Source organism: Lethenteron reissneri, chromosome 57 (genome assembly GCF_015708825.2).
Source record: "Lethenteron reissneri isolate LAM-NWPU_2019-01 chromosome 57, ASM1570882v1, whole genome shotgun sequence".
Taxonomy (NCBI): domain Eukaryota; kingdom Metazoa; phylum Chordata; class Hyperoartia; order Petromyzontiformes; family Petromyzontidae; genus Lethenteron; species Lethenteron reissneri.
The window spans coordinates 7,154,672-7,169,671 of record NC_083835.1 but is presented as its reverse complement, the minus strand read 5'-3'; the positions used below and the strand labels follow the sequence as shown (position 1 = coordinate 7,169,671).

The window sequence follows — 15,000 nt, the reverse complement described above, 5'->3', positions numbered from 1 at the left end:
TACAAGCTGGACCAGGTCAGCAAGGGCTACGACGCCCCCCTCTGTAACTGGTGAGTTGGTACAGCCCCAGGGGGGGGGGGAGGGGGGTGATTGAGTGGTGGTGGAGGTGGGTAACTACCTGGACCAGGTCAGACAGGGATTAGACACCCCCCTCTGTAACTGGTGAGTTGGTACAGGCCAATAACTTGCACAGAGACCCATAGACTTGCACAAAGACCCAAACTTGCACAGAGACCCATAGACTCATAGAGACACATATACTCATACACAGACTGATAGACTCACACAGAGGCCCATAGACTCACGCAGAGACCCACAGACTCACGCAGAGACCAATAGACTCACGCAGAGACCCACAGACTCGCACAGAGACCCAAAGACTTACACTTAGACCCACAGACTCACACAGAGACCCACAGACTCGCACAGAGACTCACAGACTCGCACAGAGACCCACAGACTCGCACAGAGACCCACAGACGCACGCAGAGACCCACAGACTTACACTTAGACCCACAGACTCACACAGAGACCCACAGACTCGCACAGAGACTCACAGACTCACACAGAGACCCACAGACTCGCACAGAGACCCACAGACGCACGCAGAGACCCACAGACTCGCACAGAGACCCACAGACTCACACATAGACCCACAGACTCACACAGAGACCCACAGACTCACAGACTCACAGAGACCCACAGACTCACACAGAGACCCACAGACTCACACAGAGACCCATAGACTCACACAGAGACTCACAGGCTCACACAGAGACCCAGAGACTCACACAGAGACTCACAGACTCACACAAAGACCCATAGACTCACGCAGAGACCCACAGACTCACGCAGAGACCCACAGACTCACACATAGACCCACAGACTCACACAGAGACCCACAGACTCACGCAGAGACCCACAGACTCACACAGAGACCCACAGACTCACACAGACCCACAGACTCACGCAGAGACCCACAGACTCACACATAGACCCACAGACTCACGCAGAGACCCACAGACTCACGCAGAGACCCACAGACTCACGCAGAGACCCACAGACTCACACAGAGACCCACAGACTCACACAGAGACCCACAGACTCACGCAGAGACCCATAGACTCGCGCAGAGACCCACAGACTCACACATAGACCCACAGACTCACACAGAGACCCACAGACTCACAGACTCACAGAGACCCACAGACTCACACAGAGACCCACAGACTCACACAGAGACCCACAGACTCACACAGAGACCCATAGACTCACACAGAGACTCACAGGCTCACACAGAGACCCAGAGACTCACACAGAGACTCACAGACTCACACAAAGACCCATAGACTCACACAGAGACCCACAGACTCACGCATGGACCCACAGACTCACACATAGACCCACAGACTCACGCAGAGACCCACAGACTCACGCAGAGACCCACAGACTCACGCAGAGACCCACAGACTCACACAGACCCACAGACTCACGCAGAGACCCACAGACTCACGCATAGACCCACAGACTCACGCAGAGACCCACAGACTCACGCAGAGACCCACAGACTAACGCAGAGACCCACAGACTCACACAGAGACCCACAGACTCACACAGAGACCCACAGACTCACGCAGAGACCCACAGACTCACACAGAGACCTACAGACTCACACAGAGACCCACACTCACACAGAGACCCACAGACTCACACAGAGACCCACAGACTCGCACAGAGATCCACAGACTCGCACAGAGACCCATAGACTCGCGCAGAGACCCATAGACTCGCGCAGAGACCCACAGACTCGCAAAGAGACCCACAGACTCACGCAGAGACCCACAGACTCGCGCAGAGACCCACAGACTCACGCAGAGACCCACAGACTCACGCAGAGACCCACAGACTCACGCAGAGACCCACAGACTCACACAGTGACCCACAGACTCACACAGAGACCCACAGACTCGCGCAGAGACCCACAGACTTACACTGAAACCCACAGACTCACACAGAGACCCACAGACTCACGCAGAGACCCACAGACTCACGCAGAGACCCACAGACTTACACATAGACCCACAGACTCACACAGAGACCCACAGACTCACGCAGAGACCCACAGACTCACACAGAGACCCACAGACTCACACAGAGACCCACAGACTCACGCAGAGACCCACAGACTCACGCAGAGACCCACAGACTCACGCAGAGACCCACAGACTCACGCAGAGACGCACAGACTCACACAGAGACCCATAGACTCACACAGAGACCCACAGACTCACGCAGAGACCCACAGACTCACGCAGAGACCCACACTCACACAGAGACCCACAGACTCACACAGAGACCCACAGACTCGCACAGAGATCCACAGACTCGCACAGAGACCCATAGACTCGCGCAGAGACCCATAGACTCGCGCAGAGACCCACAGACTCGCACAGAGACCCACAGACTCCCGCAAAGACCCACAGACTCGCGCAGAGACCCACAGACTCACGCAGAGACCCACAGACTCACGCAGAGACCCACAGACTCACACAGTGACCCACAGACTCACACAGAGACCCACAGACTCGCGCAGAGACCCACAGACTCGCGCAGAGACCCACAGACTTACACTGAAACCCACAGACTCACGCAGAGACCCACAGACTCACACAGAGACCCACAAACTCGCACAGAGACCCACAGACTCGCGCAGAGACCCACAGACTCGCGCAGAGACCCACAGACTCGCGCAGAGACCCACATACTCACGCAGAGACCCACAGACTCGCGCAGAGACCCACAGACTCGCGCAGAGACCCACAGACTCACGCAGAGACCCACAGACTCACGCAGAGACCCACAGACTCACACATAGACCCACAGACTCACGCAGAGACCCACAGACTCACACATAGACCCACAGACTCACGCAGAGACCCACAGACTCACGCAGAGACCCACAGACTCACGCAGACACCCACAGACTCACTCAGAGACCCACAGACTCACACAGAGACCCACAGACTCGCGCAGAGACCCATAGACTCGCGCAGAGACCCACAGACTCGCACAGAGAGCCACAGACTCGCGCAGAGACCCACAGACTCGCGCAGAGACCCACAGACTCGCGCAGAGACCCACAGACTCGCGCAGAGATCCACAGACTCGCGCAGAGACCCACAGACTCACGCAGAGACCCACAGACTCACACATAGACCCACAGACTCACACAGAGACCCACAGACTCACTCAGAGACCCACAGACTCACACAGAGACCCACAGACTCACACATAGACCCACAGACTCACGCAGAGACCCACAGACTCACGCATAGACCCACAGACTCACGCAGAGACCCACAGACTCACGCAGAGACCCACAGACTCACGCAGAGACCCACAGACTCACGCAGAGACCCACAGACTCACGCAGAGACCCACAGACTCACGCAGAGACCCACAGACTCACACAGAGACCTACAGACTCACACAGAGACCCACACTCACACAGAGACCCACAGACTCACACAGAGACCCACAGACTCACACAGAGACCCACAGACTCGCACAGAGATCCACAGACTCGCACAGAGACCCACAGACTCGCACAGAGACCCACAGACTCACACAGAGACCTACAGACTCACGCAGAGACCCACAGACTCGCACAGAGACCCACAGACTCACACAGAGACCCACAGACTCGCACAGAGACCCACAGACTCGCACAGAGACCCACAGACTCACGCAGAGACCCACAGACTCACACAGAGACCCACAGACTCACGCAGAGACCCACAGACTCACACATAGACCCACAGACTCACACAGAGACCCACAGACTCACGCAGAGACCCACAGACTCACACAGAGACCCACAGACTCACACAGACCCACAGACTCACACATAGACCCACAGACTCACGCTGAGACCCACAGACTCACGCAGAGACCCACAGACTCACGCAGAGACCCACAGACTCACGCAGAGACCCACAGACTCACACAGAGACCCACAGACTCACACAGAGACCCACAGACTCACGCAGAGACCCACAGACTCACACAGAGACCTACAGACTCACACAGAGACCCACACTCACACAGAGACCCACAGACACACAGAGACCCACAGACTCACACAGAGATCCACAGACTCGCACAGAGACCCATAGACTCGCGCAGAGACCAATAGACTCGCGCAGAGACCCACAGACTCGCACAGAGACCCACAGACTCACGCAGAGACCCACAGACTCGCACAGAGATCCACAGACTCGCACAGAGACCCACAGACTCGCACAGAGACCCACAGACTCACACAGAGACCTACAGACTCACGCAGAGACCCACAGACTCGCACAGAGACCCACAGACTCACACAGAGACCCACAGACTCGCACAGAGACCCACAGACTCGCACAGAGACCCACAGACTCACGCAGAGACCCACAGACTCACACAGAGACCCACAGACTCACGCAGAGACCCACAGACTCACACATAGACCCACAGACTCACACAGAGACCCACAGACTCACGCAGAGACCCACAGACTCACACAGAGACCCACAGACTCACACAGACCCACAGACTCACACATAGACCCACAGACTCACGCTGAGACCCACAGACTCACGCAGAGACCCACAGACTCACGCAGAGACCCACAGACTCACGCAGAGACCCACAGACTCACACAGAGACCCACAGACTCACACAGAGACCCACAGACTCACGCAGAGACCCACAGACTCACACAGAGACCTACAGACTCACACAGAGACCCACACTCACACAGAGACCCACAGACACACAGAGACCCACAGACTCACACAGAGATCCACAGACTCGCACAGAGACCCATAGACTCGCGCAGAGACCCATAGACTCGCGCAGAGACCCACAGACTGGCACAGAGACCCACAGACTCACGCAGAGACCCACAGACTCGTGCAGAGACCCACAGACTCACGCAGAGACCCACAGACTCACGCAGAGACCCACAGACTCACACAGTGACCCACAGACTCACACAGAGACCCACAGACTCGCGCAGAGACCCACAGACTCGCGCAGAGACCCACAGACTTACACTGAAACCCACAGACTCACACAGAGACCCACAGACTCACACAGAGACCCACAGACTCGCACAGAGATCCACAGACTCGCACAGAGACCCACAGACTCGCACAGAGACCCACAGACTCACACAGAGACCTACAGACTCACGCAGAGACCCACAGACTCGCACAGAGACCCACAGACTCACACAGAGACCCACAGACTCGCACAGAGACCCACAGACTCGCACAGAGACCCACAGACTCACGCAGAGACCCACAGACTCACACAGAGACCCACAGACTCACGCAGAGACCCACATACTCACACATAGACCCACAGACTCACACAGAGACCCACAGACTCACGCAGAGACCCACAGACTCACACAGAGACCCACAGACTCACACAGACCCACAGACTCACACATAGACGCACAGACTCACGCAGAGACCCACAGACTCACGCAGAGACCCACAGACTCACGCAGAGACCCACAGACTCACACAGAGACCCACAGACTCACGCAGAGACCCACAGACTCACACAGAGACCCACAGACTCACACAGAGATCCACAGACTCGCACAGAGACCCATAGACTCGCGCAGAGACCCATAGACTCGCGCAGAGACCCACAGACTCGCACAGAGACCCACAGACTCACGCAGAGACCCACAGACTCGCGCAGAGACCCACAGACTCACGCAGAGACCCACAGACTCACGCAGAGACCCACAGACTCACACAGTGACCCACAGACTCACACAGAGACCCACAGACTCGCGCAGAGACCCACAGACTCGCGCAGAGACCCACAGACTTACACTGAAACCCACAGACTCACACAGAGACCCACAGACTCGCACAGAGACTCAGAGACTCGCACAGAGACCCACAGACGCACGCAGAGACCCACAGACTCGCACAGAGACCCACAGACTCACGCAGAGACCCACAGACTCACACATAGACCCACAGACTCACACAAAGATCCACAGACTCGCGCAGAGACCCACATACTCACGCAGAGACCCACAGACTCGCGCAGAGACCCACAGACTCGCGCAGAGACCCACAGACTCGCACAGAGACCCACAGACTCGCGCAGAGACCCATAGACTCGCGCAGAGACCCACAGACTCGCACAGAGACCCACAGACTCCCACAAAGACCCACAGACTCGTGCAGAGACCCACAGACTCACGCAGAGACCCACAGACTCACGCAGAGACCGACAGACTCACACAGTGACCCACAGACTCACACAGAGACCCACAGACTCGCGCAGAGACCCACAGACTCGCGCAGAGACCCACAGACTTACACTGAAACCCACAGACTCACGCAGAGACCCACAAACTCGCACAGAGACCCACAGACTCGCGCAGAGACCCACAGACGCGCGCAGAGACCCACAGACTCGCGCAGAGACCCACATACTCACGCAGAGACCCACAGACTCGCGCAGAGACCCACAGACTCGCGCAGAGACCCACAGACTCACGCAGAGACCCACAGACTCACGCAGAGACCCACAGACTCACACATAGACCCACAGACTCACGCAGAGACCCACAGACTCACACATAGACCCACAGACTCACGCAGAGACCCACAGACTCACGCAGAGACCCACAGACTCACGCAGACACACACAGACTCACGCAGAGACCCACAGACTCACACAGAGACCCACAGAGACCCACAGACTCACGCAGAGACCCACAGACTCACACAGAGACCCACAGACTCACACAGAGACCCACAGACTCGCGCAGAGACCCATAGACTCGCGCAGAGACCCACAGACTCGCACAGAGAGCCACAGACTCGCGCAGAGACCCACAGACTCGCGCAGAGACCCACAGACTCGCGCAGAGACCCACAGACTCGCGCAGAGATCTACAGACTCGCGCAGAGACCCACAGACTCACGCAGAGACCCACAGACTCACACATAGACCCACAGACTCACACAGAGACCCACAGACTCACTCAGAGACCCACAGACTCACACAGAGACCCACAGACTCACACATAGACCCACAGACTCACGCAGAGACCCACAGACTCACGCATAGACCCACAGACTCACGCAGAGACCCACAGACTCACGCAGAGACCCACAGACTCACGCAGAGACCCACAGACTCACGCAGAGACCCACAGACTCACGCAGAGACCCACAGACTCACGCAGAGACCCACAGACTCACGCAGAGACCTACAGACTCACACAGAGACCCACACTCACACAGAGACCCACAGACTCACACAGAGACCCACAGACTCACACAGAGACCCACAGACTTGCACAGAGATCCACAGACTCGCACAGAGACCCACAGACTCGCACAGAGACCCACAGACTCACACAGAGACCTACAGACTCACGCAGAGACCCACAGACTCGCACAGAGACCCACAGACTCACACAGAGACCCACAGACTCGCACAGAGACCCACAGACTCGCACAGAGACCCACAGACTCACGCAGAGACCCACAGACTCACACAGAGACCCACAGACTCACGCAGAGACCCACAGACTCACACATAGACCCACAGACTCACACAGAGACCCACAGACTCACGCAGAGACCCACAGACTCACACAGAGACCCACAGACTCACACAGACCCACAGACTCACACATAGACCCACAGACTCACGCAGAGACCCACAGACTCACGCAGAGACCCACAGACTCACGCAGAGACCCACAGACTCACGCAGAGACCCACAGACTCACACAGAGACCCACAGACTCACGCAGAGACCCACAGACTCACACAGAGACCTACAGACTCACACAGAGATCCACAGACTCGCACAGAGACCCACAGACTCGCGCAGAGACCCATAGACTCGCGCAGAGACCCACAGACTCGCACAGAGACCCACAGACTCACGCAGAGACCCACAGACTCGCACAGAGATCCACAGACTCGCACAGAGACCCACAGACTCGCACAGAGACCCACAGACTCACACAGAGACCTACAGACTCACACAGAGACCCACACTCACACAGAGACCCACAGACACACAGAGACCCACAGACTCGCACAGAGACCCACAGACTCACGCAGAGACCCACAGACTCGCGCAGAGACCCACAGACTCACGCAGAGACCCACAGACTCACGCAGAGACCCACAGACTCACACAGTGACCCACAGACTCACACAGAGACCCACAGACTCGCGCAGAGACCTACAGACTCACACAGAGACCCACAGACTTACACTGAAACCCACAGACTCACACAGAGACCCACAGACTCACACAGAGACCCACAGACTCGCACAGAGATCCACAGACTCGCACAGAGACCCACAGACTCGCACAGAGACCCACAGACTCACACAGAGACCTACAGACTCACGCAGAGACCCACAGACTCGCACAGAGACCCACAGACTCACACAGAGACCCACAGACTCGCACAGAGACCCACAGACTCGCACAGAGACCCACAGACTCACGCAGAGACCCACAGACTCACACAGAGACCCACAGACTCACGCAGAGACCCACAGACTCACACATAGACCCACAGACTCACACAGAGACCCACAGACTCACGCAGAGACCCACAGACTCACACAGAGACCCACAGACTCACACAGACCCACAGACTCACACATAGACCCACAGACTCACGCAGAGACCCACAGACTCACGCAGAGACCCACAGACTCACGCAGAGACCCACAGACTCACGCAGAGACCCACAGACTCACGCAGAGACCCACAGACTCGCACAGAGATCCACAGACTCGCACAGAGACCCATAGACTCGCGCAGAGACCCATAGACTCGCGCAGAGACCCACAGACTCGCACAGAGACCCACAGACTCACGCAGAGACCCACAGACTCGCGCAGAGACCCACAGACTCGCGCAGAGACCCACAGACTCACGCAGAGACCCACAGACTCACACAGTGACCCACAGACTCACACAGAGACCCACAGACTCGCGCAGAGACCCACAGACTCGCGCAGAGACCCACAGACTTACACTGAAACCCACAGACTCACACAGAGACCCACAGACTCGCACAGAGACTCAGAGACTCGCACAGAGACCCACAGACGCACGCAGAGACCCACAGACTCGCACAGAGACCCACAGACTCGCGCAGAGACCCACAGACTCACACATAGACCCACAGACTCACACAAAGATCCACAGACTCGCGCAGAGACCCACATACTCACGCAGAGACCCACAGACTCGCGCAGAGACCCACAGACTCGCGCAGAGACCCACAGACTCACGCAGAGACCCACAGACTCACGCAGAGACCCACAGACTCACACAGACCCACAGACTCACGCAGAGACCCACAGACTCACACATAGACCCACAGACTCACACAGAGACCCACAGACTCACACAGACCCACAGACTCACGCAGAGACCCACAGACTCACACATAGACCCACAGACTCACGCAGAGACCCACAGACTCACGCAGAGACCCACAGACTCACGCAGAGACCCACAGACTCACGCAGAGACCCACAGACTCACGCAGAGACCCACAGACTCACGCAGAGACCCACAGACTCACACAGAGACCTACAGACTCACACAGAGACCCACAGAGACCCACAGACTCGCGCAGAGACCCACAGACTCGCACAGAGACCCACAGACTCGCACAGAGACCCATAGACTCGCAGAGACCCATAGACTCACACAGAGACCCACAGACTCGCACAGAGACCCACAGACTCGCGCAGAGACCCACAGAGACCCATAGACTCGCACAGAGACCCACAGAGACCCACAGACTCGCACAGAGACCCACAGACTCGCGCAGAGACCCACAGAGACCCACAGACTCGCACAGAGACCCACAGACTCGCACAGAGACCCACAGACTCGCACAGAGACCCACAGACTCGCACAGAGACCCACAGACTCGCGCAGAGACCCACAGACTAGCACAGAGACCCACAGACTCGCGCAGAGACCCACAGAGACCCACAGACTCGCGCAGAGACCCACAGACTCGCGCAGAGACCCACAGACTCGCGCAGAGACCCACACACTCACACAGAGACCCACAGACTCGCACAGAGACCCACAGATGACTCTTACAGAGACTCACAGACTAACTCTCTTACCACCCCCATGTACCCCCTAACCCCCCCCCGCCCCCCGCCCCCAGGCTGGTGTTCCGCAAGGTCCGTGCGACGCTGGGGGGCCGCGTGCGTCTGATGCTGTCGGGGGGGGCCCCGCTGTCCCCCCAGACGCAGCGCTTCATGAACGTGTGTTTCTGCTGCTCGGTGGGGCAGGGCTACGGCCTCACAGAGACCTGCGGAGCCGGAACCATCTCCGAGGGTGAGCAGTAGGCCGCGTCGAGGTTGCGTCAAGATTGCATCGAGATTGCATTCGAAATTGCGTCGAAATTGCGTCGAGATTGCGTCGAGATTGCGTCTAGATTGCATCGAGATTGCATCGAATTTGAATCGAATTTGCATCGAAATTTCGTCGAGATTGCGTCGAGATTGCGTCGAGATTGCGGTGGAGATTGCATTTGAAATTGCGTCGAAATTGCGTCGAGATTGCGTCGAGGTTGCGTCGAGGTTGCGTCGAGGTTGCATTCGAAATTGCATTGGAAATTGCGTCGAGATTGCGTCGAGGTTGCGTCGAGATTGCGTCGAGGTTGCGTCGAGATAGTGGTTCACGCCACGCTGCGCAACCCGAGTTCGATTCCCGCTCACGGCCAACACCACAGTGAAGATTATCTGAACCGGTCCTGGGCCTCCCCTAGGTCGACTCGGCCTCAAATGAGTACCTGGTGCGGTGTGTAGTAAACATCGCTACTGGGGAGACAAAGGCGGCCGGGCGTGGTGCTGGCCACCCACCCCCTCGTGTACCGTGCCGGCCTTCATAGGTGCTCGCTAACAGCACTTGCCCCAACAGTTTGTTACAGGCTACACGGGGGATCTTTGTTTTTGTTGCGTTGGTGCTGTGTGTGTGTGTGATGGTGCTGTGTGTGTGTGATGTGACTGTGTGTGTGATGTGACTGTGTGTGTGTGATGGTGCTGTGTGTGTGTGATGGTGCTGTGTGTGTGTGATGGTGCTGTGTGTGTGTGATGGTGCTGTGTGTGTGGTGCTGTGTGTGTGTGTGGTGCTGTGTGTGTGTGATGGTGCTGTGTGTGTGTGTGTTGGTGCTGTGTGTGTGTGTGGTGCTGTGTGTGTGTGGTGCTGTGTGTGTGTGTGATGGTGCTGTGTGTGTGATGGTGCTGTGTGTGTGATGGTGCTGTGTGTGTGTGTGGTGCTGTGTGTGTGTGGTGCTGTGTGTGTGTGTGGTTCTGTGTGTGTGATGGTGCTGTGTGTGTGTGTGTGTGGTGCTGTGTGTGTGATGGTGCTGTGTGTGTGTGTGGTGCTGTGTGTGTGTGATGGTGCTGTGTGTGTGTTGGTGCTGTGTGTGTGTGTGTTGGTGCTGTGTGTGATGGTGCTGTGTGTGTGTGGTGCTGTGTGTGTGTGTGTGGTGCTGTGTGTGTGTGTGTGGTGCTGTGTGTGTGTGTGTGGTGCTGTGTGTGTGTGTGTGGTGCTGTGTGTGTGTGATAGTGCTGTGTGTGATGGTGCTGTGTGTGTGTGTGTGTTGGTGCTGTGTGTGTGTGATGGTGCTGTGTGTGTGTGATGGTGCTGTGTGTGTGTGTGTGATGGTGCTGTGTGTGTGTGTTGGTGCTGTGTGTGTGTTGGTGCTGTGTGTGTGTGTGTTGGTGCTGTGTGTGTGTGTGTTGGTGCTGTGTGTGTGTGTTGGTGCTGTGTGTGTGTGATGGTGCTCTGTGTGTGTGTGTGGTGCTGTGTGTGTGTGTGGTGCTGTGTGTGTGGTGCTGTGTGTGTGATGGTGCTTTGTGTGTGATGTGACTGTGTGTGTGTGATGCTGTGTGTGTGATGGTGCTGTGTGTGTGTGTGATGGTGCTGTGTGTGTGTGATGCTGTGTGTGATGGTGCTCTGTGTGTGTGTTGGTGCTGTGTGTGTGTGTGGTGCTGTGTGTGTGTGGTGCTGTGTGTGTGGTGCTGTGTGTGTGATGGTGCTTTGTGTGTGATGTGACTGTGTGTGTGTGATGCTGTGTGTGTGATGGTGCTGTGTGTGTGTGTGATGGTGCTGTGTGTGTGTGATGCTGTGTGTGTGATGGTGCTGTGTGTGTGTGTTGGTGCTGTGTGTGGTGGTGGTGCTGTCTGTGTGTGTGTGATGGTGCTGTGTGTGTGTGATGGTGCTGTGTGTGTGTGTTGGTGCTGTGTGTGTGTGTTGGTGCTGTGTGTGTGTGATGTGACTGTGTGTGTGTGTGATGGTGCTGTGTGTGTGTGATGTGACTGTGTGTATGATGCTGTGTATGTGATGTGACCTTGTGTGTGTGTGATGTGACTGTGTGTGTGTGTGGTGCTGTGTGTGTGTGTGATGGTGCTGTGTGTGTGTGTGTGTGATGTGACTGTGTGTGTGTGTGATGTGACTGTGTGTGTGTGTGATGTGACTGTGTGTGTGTGTGATGCTGTGTGTGTGATGTGACTGTGTGTGTGTGTGTGCTGTGTGTGTGATGTGACTGTGTGTGTGTGTGATGCTGTGTGTGTGATGTGACTGTGTGTGTGTGATGCTGTGTGTGTGATGTGACTGTGTGTGTGTGCTGTGTGTGTGTGTGATGGTGCTGTGTGTGTGTGTGATGTGACTGTGTGTGTGTGTGATGTGACTGTGTGTGTGTGTGATGTGACTGTGTGTGTGTGATGTGACTGTGTGTGTGTGTGATGCTGTGTGTGTGATGTGACTGTGTGTGTGTGTGTGCTGTGTGTGTGATGTGACTGTGTGTGTGTGTGATGTGACTGTGTGTGTGTGATGCTGTGTGTGTGATGTGACTGTGTGTGTGTGTGATGTGACTGTGTGTGTGATGGTGCTGTGTGTGTGTGTGATGTGACTGTGTGTGTGTGTGATGTGACTGTGTGTGTGTGTGATGGTGCTGTGTGTGTGTGTGATGTGACTGTGTATGTGTGTGATGTGACTGTGTGTGTGTGTGATGTGACTGTGTGTGTGTGATGTGGCTGTGTGTGTGTGTGATGCTGTGTGTGTGTGATGTGACTGTGTGTGTGATGTGACTGTGTGTGTGTATGACGTGTGTGTGTGTGTGCTCAGTGTGTGATTTCAGTACGTGCCGTGTGGGAGCGCCACTCAGCTGCTGTGAGATCAAACTCAGAGACTGGGAAGAGGGTGAGGGAGCACCACACACTCCACCATCACTTCCACCATCACCTCCACCACCATCACCGCCACCACCATCACCTCCACCATCACCTACACCACCACCATCACCTCCATCACCACCATCACCTCCACCACCATCACCTCCATCACCACCATCACCTCCACCATCATCACCTCCACCACCTCCACCACCACCACCATCACCTCCACCACCTCCACCACCACCACCATCACCTCCACCATCACCTCCACCATCACCTACACCACCACCATCACCTCCATCACCACCATCACCTCCACCATCATCACCTCCACCACCATCACCTCCACCACCACCATCACCACCATCACCTCCACCATCACCTCCACCACCATCACCTCCACCACCATCACCTCCACCACCATCACCTCCACCATCACCACCAACACCCTCCCCCTCTCCTCTCCCCCTTTTTCCCCCCCTCCTCTCCCCCCCTCCTCTCCCCCCCTCTTCCTCCCACTCCTCCCTCTCCCCCCCTCCCTCTCCCCCCCCTCCTCCCCCCCTCCACTCCCCCTCCCTCTCCCTTCCCCCTCCTCCTCCCCCCCTCCTCCTCCCCCCCCTTCCTCCCCCTCCTCCCTCTCCCCCCCTCCTCCCTCTCCCTCCCTCCTCCCTATCCCCCCCCTCCTCCTCCCCACCTCTTCCTCCCCCTCCTCCCTCTCTCCCCTCCTCCTCCCCCTCTCCCTCCTCCCTCCCCCTCCTCCTCCCTCTCTCCCCCCCTTCCCCCCCCTCCTCCCTCTCCCTCCCCCCTCCTCCTCCCCCCCCCCCCGTGGTTGCAGGCGGCTACCGCGTGACCGACCGTCCGTACCCGCGGGGGGAGATCCTGGTGGGGGGGGGCAACGTTGCCGTGGGTTACTACCGGGACGAGCGCCGGACCGCCGAAGACTTCTTCACCGAGCCGGCGAGCGGCCAGCGCTGGTTCTGCACCGGCGACATCGGCCAGATGCACCCAGACGGGTGCCTGCAGGTCATCGGTGAGGTCACCGTCACCGTCACCACCAAAACCACAACCACCACCACCATCACCACCACCACCACCGTCACCACCACCACCATCGTCACCACCACCACCTTCACCACCATCACAACCACCACCTTCACCACCACCTTCAGCATCGTCACCACCACCACCACCTTCACCATCGTCACCACCACCTTCATCGTCACCACCACCACCTTCACCATCGCCAGCGCCACCACCTCCACCATCATCACCACCACCACCTTCACCACCACCACCTTCACCACCGTCACCACCACCACCTTCACCATCGTCACCACCATCACCATCGTCACCGCCACCACCTCCACCATCATCACCACCACCACCTTCACCACCACCACCTTCACCACCGTCACCACCACCACCTTTACCATCATCACCACCACCACCTTCACCATCGTCACCGCCACCACCTCCACCATCATCACCACCACCTTCACCATTGCCACCACCACCACCTTCACCATCGCCACCACCACCACCTTCACCACCGTCACCACCACCACCTTTACCATCATCACCACCACCACCTTCACCATCGCCACCACCACCACCTTCACCACCACCACCCTCACCATCGTCACCACCACCACCCTCACCACCGTCACCACCACCACCTTTACCATCATCACCACCACCACCTTCACCATCGCCACCACCACCACCTTCA

At 57.3% G+C, this 15,000-nt stretch overlaps 1 protein-coding gene across 1 annotated transcript in view; it reads left to right on the top strand.

Annotated features, from left to right (window-relative positions):
* The window catches only part of LOC133357218 (long-chain-fatty-acid--CoA ligase 4-like), a gene marked incomplete at its 3' end in the record, with an annotated part of 53,742 nt that overhangs the window by 26,246 nt on the left and 12,496 nt on the right, over positions 1-15,000 (top strand). The window contains exons 9-11 of the mRNA XM_061575048.1: positions 10,253-10,425; positions 13,222-13,296; positions 14,107-14,301. Of these exons, the coding sequence (XP_061431032.1) occupies positions 10,253-10,425; positions 13,222-13,296; positions 14,107-14,301 (443 nt within the window). The remainder of the gene's footprint in view (positions 1-10,252; positions 10,426-13,221; positions 13,297-14,106; positions 14,302-15,000) is intronic.